The sequence below is a fragment of the Glycine max genome, chromosome 10 (genome assembly GCF_000004515.6).
Source record: "Glycine max cultivar Williams 82 chromosome 10, Glycine_max_v4.0, whole genome shotgun sequence".
In the NCBI taxonomy this organism is placed as follows: domain Eukaryota; kingdom Viridiplantae; phylum Streptophyta; class Magnoliopsida; order Fabales; family Fabaceae; genus Glycine; species Glycine max.
This window is the reverse complement of record NC_038246.2, coordinates 45,967,808-45,980,827: the sequence shown is the minus strand read 5'-3', so window position 1 is coordinate 45,980,827 and position 13,020 is coordinate 45,967,808. Positions and strand designations below refer to the sequence as shown.

Sequence of the window (13,020 nt, the reverse complement as noted above, 5' to 3'; positions counted from 1 at the left end):
AAGATACAAAAACGTATTAAAACAAAGTAGACGTAGCTATATGATAAGATAAGGCTTGTTAGTATTACTTGAAAATAATTAAAAGTAAAGTACTTATAGTTTTTAAAATTGTAATTTGGATTTCAATCTTATGGGCGGTGGAAACTATTGAATGGGAGTATGACAGGGGAACACATACACAACAGGGGAATACAGAATACACAACACATTACCTCAGGAAGAAGATGGCAGTAGACTTTTTTAAACTGAGCATTTATCTATTTATGAATACAATTGAATGGGTCAAAAGTTTTGACTTTTGAGTTCTACAATCACTCAATCATTTATTATGTGGATTAATACTTTTTTAATTATTATTTTTATAAAACAAGTGTGCAAAAAATACATAAATATTATTAAAATAAATTAAAAATGACGTATCAATGCAACTCTTATCAATAACTCCTATCAATTTTAATTTGAAAAATGGTCTCTTAACAAGATTTGTTCCGTTGATTGACAGGATAAGTTAACAAGCTAGTTGACATTTTAATAAACTAACGGCTAGCGATCATTTTATCTTATACATCAATCATTAACAAACCTATCGAAATTCCAACAAAAATTTGACTAATTTTTTGGGTTATATATCACTATCCATTTAATTTAAGGCAGATAACCAATAAATGTCTAACGTAGTTTTTAGTAAACATTTGTTTTCTGTAAGAAAAAATTGTTTAACCAATGTTCTTTAAGTTCCAAAGAGTAATATAGAAATGTCCTAACTATACATTTCCTAATATATATTTTTGTCATTCACTGAAATTTATTAAAAATTATACAATTAGGTGAGTTCACTTTTAATTTAACAAGTCATGTTTATAATCTTATAATTTTTAATAATCTTTGACCAATAATAAAAGCTGTGCTAAGAAAATGTGTTAAAAAATTTGTTATTGAGACTCTTATTTAATTATCACAATTGGGTATTAGCAAGGAGTAATTATAAATATATATATTTTACTCTCTTTTATATTTCATGTACTCTCTGTTTTCTTCATCTTTCCCTCTCTTTCTTTTTTCATCATACATCTGTCACTTTATCTCTTTACCTTTTCTTTTTCTTCTTATATCTCTTTTTTCTCCACCTCATTCTACTTCCAAAATGATTGTACGTTGATAATTTTTCACTAGAGCACCTCCGAATGATACAATCATGGTGGAGTTGCTTAACACACTTTTGTGAATCCTAAAATACTACATAAATTTTAGAACTTCAACAACTTTTTTCTCTAATGATGCAATTTTTAAAAACTTAAACTAAGTTCTACAATTATCTTACTGTTAGAATCTGTGTTTCAGATGACAGAAAAGAGAAGAAAAAGTATAAAACTGAAAGATGAATTTTAATCAAACCAAAAAATCAGCTTACATGAGTACATGGTGGCTTATATAGCCAATCTTTAAAAAAAAAAAATACTTGCCATTTCGAAAAATTGTTGTTTATGTAAACAATTATTCTTATATAAATTTTTTTCTTTCAAAGTGTTAAACGTGAACATACACATTCATCACCATCTTGAACTAACTTGTTACAAACTATTATTTTCAAAAACTACGTGTCAATATTGTCTTGGCCTTTGCTCTTTCGGCTTATCACAGATCTAAATTCCCATTTGAAGCCCATAAAGCAATCGTATTTTATTTGCCGACCACACACATCAAGCAACAATTTTTCAAAGTTGTAGCTCAACAACCACTTACCACGTGTTCAATTTTCTATGTCTTTCTTCTTCAAATAGAACACTACACTCCCCCGCTATTGTCCCCATATATAACACCAGGCCATACCATTTTGTAAGCTTTGCTCTTTCACTAAAATATAGTCAATACCACACTTCCATGCAAATGTAAGAACTTGCCATGGCAAGTGCTGCTTCCATTTTTCCTTGTAATTGGGTGGTTCTTGCTCTGTGCTTGTGCTGTTTTAGTGGCTGCATTTCGGCCCAGATTGGTTTGGGCTCGCAGTTATTGGCTAGCAAGGCCCAAACATGGGTTTCTGAAAATGGTACATTTGCTTTGGGGTTCACTCCAGCAGAGACTGATAATCGATTGCTTGTGATTGGAATTTGGTTTGCACAGCTTCCAGGAGATCCAACTTTAGTTTGGTCACCCAATAGGTACTGCTGCTAATTAATAATTTAATATCATTCATCATTCACTTTGTAAATGAACTAATTGTATGCAATGGATGTTTGTGAAAAACAAATTATGCATGCGAAAGTATTTGAGAAAATGAAATTCATTTAGTTTTTGTAATTAAACGATGATAATTTTTTTTAATAATTTAATTTGAAGAGAATATTAACCAAATTAAATTTTGTAAATGAACTATATTCTTACAATCTTACTTATTTAGTTTAGCTAGCCGTAGAGACAACACGTAAAACCAAAACTGTACCTTATTTTTTTTATTACTAAAACTTTACCCTATTCTACTACGTTAGTTATGCAAAAAAAAAAAAATCACCAAAAAAAAGTTAGTTATGCAAAAATGAATAGAAGTAAGAAGGTAGTGATCACAATGAAAGGGAGTTTATATGTGAGGGCCAAAATGAAAAATCAGAACATTTGTGAGGGATTAAAATGAAAAAAAAAAACAGTCTTAGACAAAATAAAATGAAAAGCCAAACAATAACAATAATAAAAATATTATTTCAAGGGAGCATAGTAAAAATGATTTTTTTTATTACCACCACAAATAGGATCTTAAGTTCTTTGGTGTTACTTCAAATGTATTTTCATAAGTTTTAATCTTTTAAATTAACTATCAGACTAATTTTTAGTTGGAATTTATTCACAAGAAATAACTTCGTATATTTGAAGAACTAAAGTGGAATAAAATAATTCTAATCAAGGGCTAAGGTTAAAAAAAGTGTGCTTGTGAGGGATCAAAATTAAAGTGTGAACATGCAAGGAGGTAAAACAATATTATATTTGTAGTTGTATAAAGGTTAAATTATTTTGTCAGCTCTTATATAGTTTCATTTCATTTTCAAATTGATGTTAGTTTAGAGGCTTTTAACTTTATTTTTATACTTTTTTTAATTAATCTTTATAGTCAATTCTTTGAAATATGTAACATCTATATATATATATATATATATATATATATATATATATATATATATATATATATATATATATATATGTTAGGAATCTAATTAAAAATTGTATGAATTTAGAATCTCGTTAAAACCTTTTAAACATTACTGGTTTAAGACATATTGAAAAAAAAAACAATTTAATTAATCACATATTCAATAAATTTTTATTAAATACAAATTATTTATCAGTTTAATTGTAAAATTTATTGAAATGAGTTGAAAAAATTATAAAAAAGAATCACAAATTTTTATAAGTCTAAATAAATTCATTCCAATGTCCCTCATTTTAAATTTTTAACTAAACTACAGAACTTATAAAGTAATTTAACTTAATATATTTTTTCCCAGCTACCTTGTATAAATTTCATGGTTAAAAAGAATGTCAATGTAGTGCATGATTAGATGGTTAGTTCTGGTTTTTGACTTAAAAACAAAGAGAAAGTCATAAATCATATCTCCATCTAGTCTTTTTAGTCTTTACAAAAAAGCTTCTGCAGGTTATGAGAAAATCCCAACATGTTTCATTTCTTTGATCTCAATCCAAATAATAGAGACACTCCAGTATCCCAAGAAGCAGCATTGGAGCTTGACACCACTGGCAACCTTGTTCTCATGGATGGAGACACCACAGTGTGGACCTCAAACACTTCAGGTGCTGATGTGCAAACAGCAACCATGTCAGAAACTGGCAACTTCATTCTCCACAGCACCAACAACCACTCTGTGTGGCAGAGTTTTTCTCAACCTTCTGACACTCTCCTCCCAAACCAGCTTCTAACAGTGTCTTCAGAACTAACATCATCAAAGTCTTCTTCTCATGGTGGCTACTATGCTCTCAAAATGCTTCAGCAGCCTACTTCTTTAAGCCTTGCTCTCACTTACAATCTCCCTGAGACTTACCAAGCCTCAGATGAATCATACACCAACTATTCCTATTGGCAAGGCCCTGATATCTCCAATGTGACCGGGGAAGTTATCGTGGTTTTAGACCAAGCCGGGAGCTTTGGAATTGTGTATGGAGACTCATCTGATGGAGCTGTTTATGTGTACAAGAATGATGGCGGTGATGATGCAGGCTTGTCTTCTGCAGTTCATCAATCTGCACCATTGACTGTTCTCAGGAGACTAACACTGGAAAAGAATGGAAATCTTCGGTTGTATCGATGGGACGAGGTGAACGGTTCGAGGCAGTGGGTGCCACAGTGGGCTGCAGTTTCAAATCCATGTGACATTGCTGGAGTTTGTGGCAATGGAGTTTGTAATTTGGATAGGAGTAAGACAAAGGCCACTTGCACTTGCCTGCCAGGAACTGCTAAAGTTGGAAGGGATGGACAGTGCTATGAGAATTCATCCCTTGTTGGAAAATGCAATGGCAAGCATGAAAACCTGACATCACAGCTTAGGATTTCAACAGTGCAGCAAACAAACTATTATTTTTCTGAATTTTCAGTAATAGCTAACTATAGTGATATTTCTAATGTGTCAAAATGTGGGGATGCTTGCTTGTTAGATTGTGATTGTGTGGCTTCTGTTTATGGACTAAATGAGGAGAGACCCTATTGTTGGGTGTTGAGGAGCTTAAGTTTTGGTGGTTTTGAGGATACAAGCTCAACTTTGTTTGTGAAGGTCAGAGCAAATGGGTCATGGACTTTAGAAGGCCAAGAAGGAGGGTCTAATAGCTCCTCTGATGGAATGGGAAGTGCAAAGGAGAAGGCTGTGATTATTCCTACTGTTCTGAGTATGGTAGTTCTCATTGTTTTGCTGAGTTTATTACTGTACTACACTGTTCATAGAAAAAGAACTTTGAAAAGGGAGATGGAAAGTTCCTTGATCTTATCTGGTGCTCCAATGAATTTCACATACCGCGATTTGCAAATTAGGACGTGCAACTTTTCACAGCTGCTAGGAACAGGTATGTGTGTTATCTATTAAATTTTATGGAAACGGAGAAGTTACAAGCAGAGTTTTTATTTTGTGCGAACTGTTTGCTAACTGTACATGTTTTGCAGGTGGATTTGGGAGTGTGTATAAAGGAAGCCTGGGCGATGGTACCCTTGTGGCAGTGAAGAAACTTGACAGGGTTTTGCCTCATGGAGAGAAGGAATTTATCACTGAAGTAAACACTATTGGCTCAATGCATCATATGAATTTGGTTCGCCTATGTGGCTATTGTTCAGAGGGATCACACAGGTATGCTGTTTCTTGACAATCAATTTTATATGATCTTTTTTTTTTTCCCTCAACATCTTAAAATATGAGTTGGCTATCAAATACCATTTTTGGGACAAGTGACTGTTACTAACATTCAGTCATCAAGTAGATATATTGCTTGGACTTGGATTTACTTTTAGGATTATTAATACTGTGTAAAGGTCTTTTATATTTTCACCTAGTCACTAATTTCCAATTATAGTAAATTTGTCGACCTTTTGAAAGTCGTGTCAATGAGAATTTTTTATCGGTTGACACTATAAAAACTTTTATACTAATAATACATGTCTATTAAACTCAATTTTTAATGGTTTAATTGGCTTTGGCAAATGCTTGTTTGGCAGGCTTCTTGTTTATGAGTTCATGAAAAATGGATCCTTGGATAAATGGATCTTCCCTTCATATCAAGCGCGAGATAGATTGCTAGATTGGACAACTCGTTTCAATATAGCCATAGCTACTGCACAAGGGATTGCATACTTTCATGAGCAGTGCAGGGATCGGATAATACATTGTGACATAAAACCGGAAAATATATTGGTAGACGAAAACTTTTGTCCTAAAGTATCTGATTTTGGACTGGCCAAATTGATGGGAAGGGAGCACTCTCATGTGGTAACAATGGTCAGAGGCACAAGAGGTTATTTGGCACCAGAATGGGTTAGTAATCGCCCTATAACTGTAAAAGCTGATGTTTACAGCTATGGAATGCTTCTTTTAGAGATCATTGGTGGCAGGAGAAATCTTGATATGTCCTTTGGTGCTGAGGACTTTTTCTATCCTGGTTGGGCTTACAAGGTACATTAAGATGCTGGTTTTATTATTATTATTATTATTATTATTATTATTATTATTATTCATTTATTTTTTTTAATCTTTTTATTGATGCAAAATAGACTTTAACACCATATTTCAGTTGTAGCATTTAACATCCTAATAAATTTTTTCAATCAACATTTCCTCCCCTTCAGTATCTTCTTTTTATAGTAAAAAAGTAAATTATCCTGACATTCCCTGTGATTTCTTGATATTGCACTCAACTCAACCTTGTTTTTTTAATATTTACAATCACCTCTCTTGTAAGGGTATGCAGTGAAATGTTTTTAATATGATTAAGGGGGTTAAGTTTAATGTTTTTTTCCCCAAACAATTAAGGCGGTATAAGAGTAGAAAAATGAGGGGTATTGAGAGAAATTTGACTAAACCTCAAGGAGTGTGAGTGTAATTTAATCTAGTAAATAACATCTTGAAAACTTTGGCCTTTAACAGAATGAACAATGTCTAGTGATTCTTGTAACTAACTTTACCCAGTGGGATAAGGCTTTGTTGTTTAGAGTACTGCTTCTTTTTAACTTGAAAAAATATGAAAGATCATACATTCTACTCAATAGAGAGGAGCAGTTACCATAAGAAAAGAACCCGTTAAGAAGATAATGTTACTTCACTCTTCCTAAGCACATTTGATATATTGTCAACTCGAGATATCTAACTGCTTGATAAATACTGATAGTACAGTGTTTGGTTATTGCAGGAGATGACAAATGGGTCAATAATTAAGGTGGCAGATAAAAGATTAAATGGGGCAGTTGATGAAGAAGAGGTAACGAGAGCTCTGAAAGTTGCATTTTGGTGTATCCAAGATGAGGTTTCTATGCGACCAACAATGGGGGAAGTGGTAAGACTGCTGGAAGATTCAATCGACATTAATATGCCACCAATGCCACAAACAGTACTAGAGTTAATTGAGGAAGGCTTAGACCAAGTATACAAAGCTATGAAAAGAGAGTATAATCAATCTAGCTCATTCACTATTACCAGCCATCTTACATCTCATGCTACATGTAGCAATTCCACAATGTCACCAAGATAGTGTTTAAACTAAGAAATTGGTCTTTTCGTGTTTTCTGAAAATTATATCAGGGGAGGGGGATCATGGACGAACATGTAACAGTTGACAATGTTTAAATGGCTCCTTTAATGTTTTTGGGAGAAGTCCTAAGAAGGAAATGGATACTTATATAACCCCTTCTACCCATTTGTAATCATCCCCTCAATTCCACAAGTGTTCTTTCCTTCCTTTCTCTAGTAAAGGGTGATTGGACTTATAATCTTTGTAATTTTGAAGTATTTCTCTTTAGTGATTATATTTATAATCTCTGTTGGGGATAGAGTAACAATAGAAATATTTGTTGGGTTAGGGAGTTAGGTGTTAGTGAATACTCTTTAGCACAACATACAAGATTTCATTTAAATACAATCTTAGAGCCAAGTTCATCCCAGTACTGAACCTTTCCTCCCTCAATGACAAAATCAATTCCATCCAAAGCAGCATCGCCAAGGGGCCGCGAACAGGATTGTCCACCCAAGAAGTTGTTCCACAAGTACATGGCAACTTGCCTGGCATCCTCAAGTGGAGAGCATTACCTCGATGTTATTGGCTTGGCATGACCTAATCTCAGAACTCAGAGTGACACATCCATTGTTTAAAGTCACACTATGGCCTGCAAGGTTCAGAGCTGGGAGTCGTGCCATTGTCATATGCGGCTAAGAAAGCTATGTTCACAATAGTTCCCAGAAGCACAAGTTTCTTCTAAGATTCCCTCAATCCCATTTTGGCCCAAGCACACAGCTATCCCACTAGCATCTGAACACACTGCTAGTACTATCAGTCTATAACACAGAGATGGGAATGGTAATAAAATGGTCACGTTGGAAGCCATAATTTGATAGAAGGGATTTGAATTATTTTATCAAAAATTAAAACAAACAGTTTGGTTTATCTGCTCAACTAGTCTCTATAAAGGATGTTACTATGTTAAGCAGATTTTGATACATGAGTTGCTCAATGCTCACTAGTGCATTAGTGTGTAGTGCAACCTTTTCAACCGAACTTGTTCACTATAAATATGGTACCCTTTAGAGAAAAAGTCTTAGAAAGTAGTGTAAAATCGAATTACCATTGAGTATAGGCTATTGGAATATACAAAAAACAGTTAAAACTGATTTGCATTGAAATAATCTTCTATGGTCTCACAGATAGGAACCTTGCCTGAGGAATAAGGAATGGCCGTGGAGTTTTATGATTTTAAGCGGCGATCAATAGCTTAATAGAATCTACCTAAAATAACTTAAATTGTGAAAACAATGTTGCTAGTTGAGCGGTTGTTTCCCTTTCATTTCCATTCATTTGCAGAACAGATGATCATAAACCAAATTTAATTTTGGGACTGCTCAACTAATTTCTGAGATTTTTCAGAAATTATGTTCTATAAACCTAATTACTATGCAACATCCCTACTTTTAACATTTGATTTCTATTTCCAAAATCAAAAGATTAAAATAAAATAAACTGATTTGATCAGTAAAATTTATTACGTTTTCCTATCCCTATTGCTCGAATTTGAAAGCGTGTGTAATATGCTCGAGAACCACTTCACCCCAAGACTACAAGTGTCCATAGGAACCACGGAAAGATATCAATTACACTTTATCTACCCCACCCCCAAACACGCTCAAACTTGGATAAAATGAATAAACGTGACTCACCTTTAAAGCTACTTTCAGTGGTTTAAACCGTAAGTCTACGAGTTTTAGTTTTTTTTTAGAAAAGAATAATTTAATTTATCTTTTAAAAATCAATTATTCTTTTTAACAAATTCATATAAAAAAACATATCAATGGCATCAAAGGTTACAAAAAAATATATCACTAAAATTTACACTGGTATATGGATCCATAACTTAAATCAAAATATTATAAAATCACCTTAATTTAATTGAAAATTAATTTTATCAACATATCTAAACACGCACAAACTGAGAGAATCTTTTCCAGAAAGTTCATTATAACTTGTTTATGAAAGAATTTTAGCTTATTTCATTTTACCATCCTATTTTTTCTTTTACAAGTTTTGTAGAATTTTTTTTATCTAAATAAGAAAAATCAAATAAGTTTTTTAGCTAATAAAATAATTTAGAAACTTAAATAAAAATGCTTATAAAAAAATTGCTACTGAAAAAGTTAAGCTGATAAAAATCCCTTAAAAGCATCAAGGTGCAACACAATGTGGAAAGATAATTTGATCACTAACATAGCACTTAGTTATTTTAATTACATAAATTCATACTTTTACAGGACCAACAACAAGAAACTTCAATGTGGCTGAGATGTGTTCACTGTCACTTAGAGCATATGAGATGTGTACATGTATAACAGGAGTTCCGAAAGCACCTGAAGTGAGGAGTGGGGTGGGGGTAAAAAAATTGACTCTCAGAGATAATATAGTGGAAACGTTGGATGGTTCGTCCACTCAGCTATCCAATAAAGCAAAACTTCAATAAAATTAATCTTAATCTTATAGAGCCGAGAATTAAAAGAGTGTTTCTTAAATTTTAAGAACTAAAATATTCATTCCCTGCAATCTTGAGGACTAGCTCCAAGAGTTTATTCATTAAAACCCACGAAGACCATTGGAATTAATTATATAATTTCCGCAATGTCCACATTTATGGAAGACTCACTTCAACCTTATAAATACTTACAGTGGATTGTATGCCTTCCCATCACCAACACATCTTCTCACATGATCATGGATGCCTCTGCCTCCAATGTTAAATTCTTCTTGATTTGTTCACTATGTCTAATCATGTTCAACTCTGTTATATGCAGTTTGAAGGCTCAGTGCAATGAGAAGGACACGAACACACTCCTACACTTCAAACAAGGAGTCACTGATCCCTCAGGCTTGCTCTCTTCATGTTTCCCTGAGCTAGATTGTTGTCACTGGACAGGAGTTAAGTGTGACAATATCACAGGTAGAGTTACACAGCTTAACCTCCCTTGTCATATAAACCATCCTAAAGTTGTTGATTATGGAGAGAAGGATGACAAATCAAACTGCCTAACAGGTGAATTCAGCCTTAATTTGCTGGAACTTGAATTTTTGAGCTACTTGTCAAGAGGTAACCCTCCCCATCTGTGTGGAAACTCCACCAACCTCCATTATCTTGACTTATCATATAATTATAATCGTCTTGTCGATAATCTCCATTGGCTTTCACGTATTTCCTCATTGTAATATCTTAACCTTAGTGGTGTTCATATTCCCAAGGAAATTGATTGGCTTCAATCAGTGACCATGCTCCCTTCACTTTTAGAGTTGCACTTGGAGAGTTGTCAACTTGAAAACATCTATCCATTTCTTCAGTATGCTAATTTTACCTCACTTCAAGTTCTAAATCTGGCTGACAATGATTTTGCATCTGAGTTGCTGTTACGAACAGCTATTCTACTCTATACTACTGCTAAGAAACTAAGGAAAACTAATTGAGATAATTGTTCTGATCTGATTATTCATTCCACTTCTTTTGCATATTTATACTACTATAGCTAACAGAAATTCAAATTGCTGTAACAGAATTATCACTACCAGCAAACTAGTGGAATGCTGTAACAAACTCAGGAAGATTCTACAAGCACTTGGAGCCTTCGCGCAATTGGAACTCAAACGAAGTCCTGCAAGTAGGTGGGCTTCTTACTCACTCTTCTTGGCCTGTTAGTAGCTTCTGCAATGTGGCCTGTGTGGTGTTCTGTTGCTGAATTGCTATCAGTTGCCTAGTTGGTTATTCAATCTTAGTTGTGACATCTCTTATATTGACCTTAGTCAAAATGAGATACATAGCCAACTACCTAAAACATTGCCAAATCTTAGAAGTGTTAAGTCCTTGATTTTATCTCATAATTATCTCAAAGGATCCATTCCAAATTGGTTAGGACAACTTGAACAACTACAAGAACTTGTTCTTTCTGATAATTTTTTTTCTGGTCCAATCCCTGCAAGTTTGGGAAATCTATCATCCTTGATTGAATTGATACTTGACTTAAATGAGTTGAATGGAAATCTTCCCGACACTCTTGGGCAACTCTTCAACTCGGAGACACTTCGAGTCGGAGGAAATTCCTTGACAGGAATTGTGTCTGAAAGAAATTTACTTTCTTTTCCAAAATTACAGCGCTTGTACATTGGTTCGCCTGACCTGATCTTTAATTTTGACCCTGGATGGGTCCCTTCGTTTCAACTTCTACGCATTGGATTGGGCTATGTGAGAGACCAACTTCCTGCATGGCTATTCACACAGACTTCTCTAAAATATCTATCCATTCTACACTCAACTGCTTCATTTGAACCTCTTGACAAGTTTTGGAACTTTGCTACTCAACTTGAATATATCGATTTGACAAACAACACAATCCACGGGGACATGTCAAATGTGTTGCTAAGCTCAAAATTTGTTTGGTTAGCTTCCAATAATTTAAGTGGTGGCATGCCTGGTATATCACCACAAGTGACTGTTTTAAACTTAGGCAATAACTCATTGTTTGGATCCATTTCTCCTCTCTTGTGTGACAATATGACAGATAAAAGCAATTTAGTGCACTTGAGCTTAGGTCATAATCATTTATCTGGAGAAATTACAAGTTGCTGGAATAATTGGAAGTCTTTGGTTCTTATTGGTTTACAATCCAACAACCTAACAGGTAAGATTCCTCACTCAATGGGGTCCTTGTCAAACCTTCGTTTTTTGTATCTGGGAAGTAATAAATTCTTCGGAGAGGTACCTTTTTCACTAAAAAACTGCAAGAATCTTAGAATACTCGATCTTGGTCACAATAATCTCTCTGGAGTTATACCAAGCTGGTTGGGACAGAGTGTTAAAGGTCTTCTGTTAAGATCCAATCAATTCAGTGGCAACATTCCAACAGAGCTATGCCAAATAAATTCCATAATGGTGATGGATTTTGCAAGTAATAGATTATCAGGGTCCATCCCCAATTGCTTACAAAACATCACAGCCATGATTTCTAGTTATGCTTCAACGCGTAGAGTCGTCTTTACCGTTAACTTAACAGGTATACCAGTACACATTTATTGTAATATTTGGATGCTTATAAAAGGCAACGAGTTAGCATACGTTGATTTGATGAATGTGATTGATCTGTCAAGTAACAACTTGTCTGGAAGTGTGCCTTTAGAGATGTATATGCTAACTGGATTACAATCCTTGAATTTGTCCCATAATCAATTAATGGGAACCATATTAGAAGAGATTGACAACTTGAAACAATTGGAGGCTATTGATCTCTCAAGAAATAATTTATCAGGCGAAATTCCAGAGTCCATGTCTGCCTTGCATTATCTTGCTGTCTTGAATCTGTCATTTAACAATTTTGTGGGCAAAATCCCAACAGGGACCCAACTTGGTTCTACAAACCTTAGCTATATCGGCAATCCTGACCTTTGTGGAGCTCCACTTACAAAGATATGCCCACAAGATGACGAATCCCACGACACAAAACCGAGGGAAGAAGAAGATGATGATGAAAAATCCGAAGTATATTCGTGGTTCTACATGGGGCTGGGAATTGGATTTGCCGTTGGATTTTGGGGAGTTTTGGGCACCACTTAGTTCAACAGAAGACGCATGCATGCATATTTTAGGTTTCTACCCCATATATGACATCGTGGTTTAGAAGATGAACTCCATCTATTAAACAAATTGGGATTCTGGTACGTAAAGGATCATTTTTTTAACGAGAGTTAAATTGTGTTACGTGAATATCAATCAGATAGTTAGATAATATTTGACACTTTATGAAATTACTT

At 34.1% G+C, this 13,020-nt stretch overlaps 2 protein-coding genes and 1 pseudogene across 3 annotated transcripts; 2 read left to right on the top strand and 1 right to left on the bottom strand.

The window, feature by feature from the left end:
* Positions 1-1,825: 1,825 nt before the first annotated feature.
* Positions 1,826-8,242, top strand: LOC100775424 (G-type lectin S-receptor-like serine/threonine-protein kinase At5g24080). Of its 2 annotated transcripts, none has more exons than XM_003536396.5 (5): positions 1,826-2,159; positions 3,698-5,058; positions 5,156-5,336; positions 5,702-6,155; positions 6,889-8,242. In XM_003536396.5, exons 1-5 carry the CDS (start codon positions 1,903-1,905, stop codon positions 7,225-7,227), a joined length of 2,592 nt encoding a protein of 863 aa, XP_003536444.1. In that variant the 5' UTR covers positions 1,826-1,902; the 3' UTR covers positions 7,228-8,242. The 2 variants fall into 2 exon arrangements, with proteins under 2 accessions (XP_003536444.1, XP_014618832.1); XM_014763346.3 differs by having other exon boundaries at positions 2,023-2,159; positions 3,644-5,058; positions 6,889-8,241.
* On the bottom strand, positions 7,601-8,077 carry LOC112998153 (acidic endochitinase-like; annotated as a pseudogene).
* A 1,760-nt stretch (positions 8,243-10,002) lies between the features above and the next one.
* On the top strand, positions 10,003-12,874 carry LOC102665288 (receptor-like protein EIX2). Its single transcript, XM_026124259.2, is given in 3 exon segments — positions 10,003-10,318; positions 10,746-10,877; positions 11,109-12,874. Coding segments are annotated over 3 exon segments (2,214 nt in total).
* The last annotated feature ends 146 nt before the right edge of the window (positions 12,875-13,020 follow it).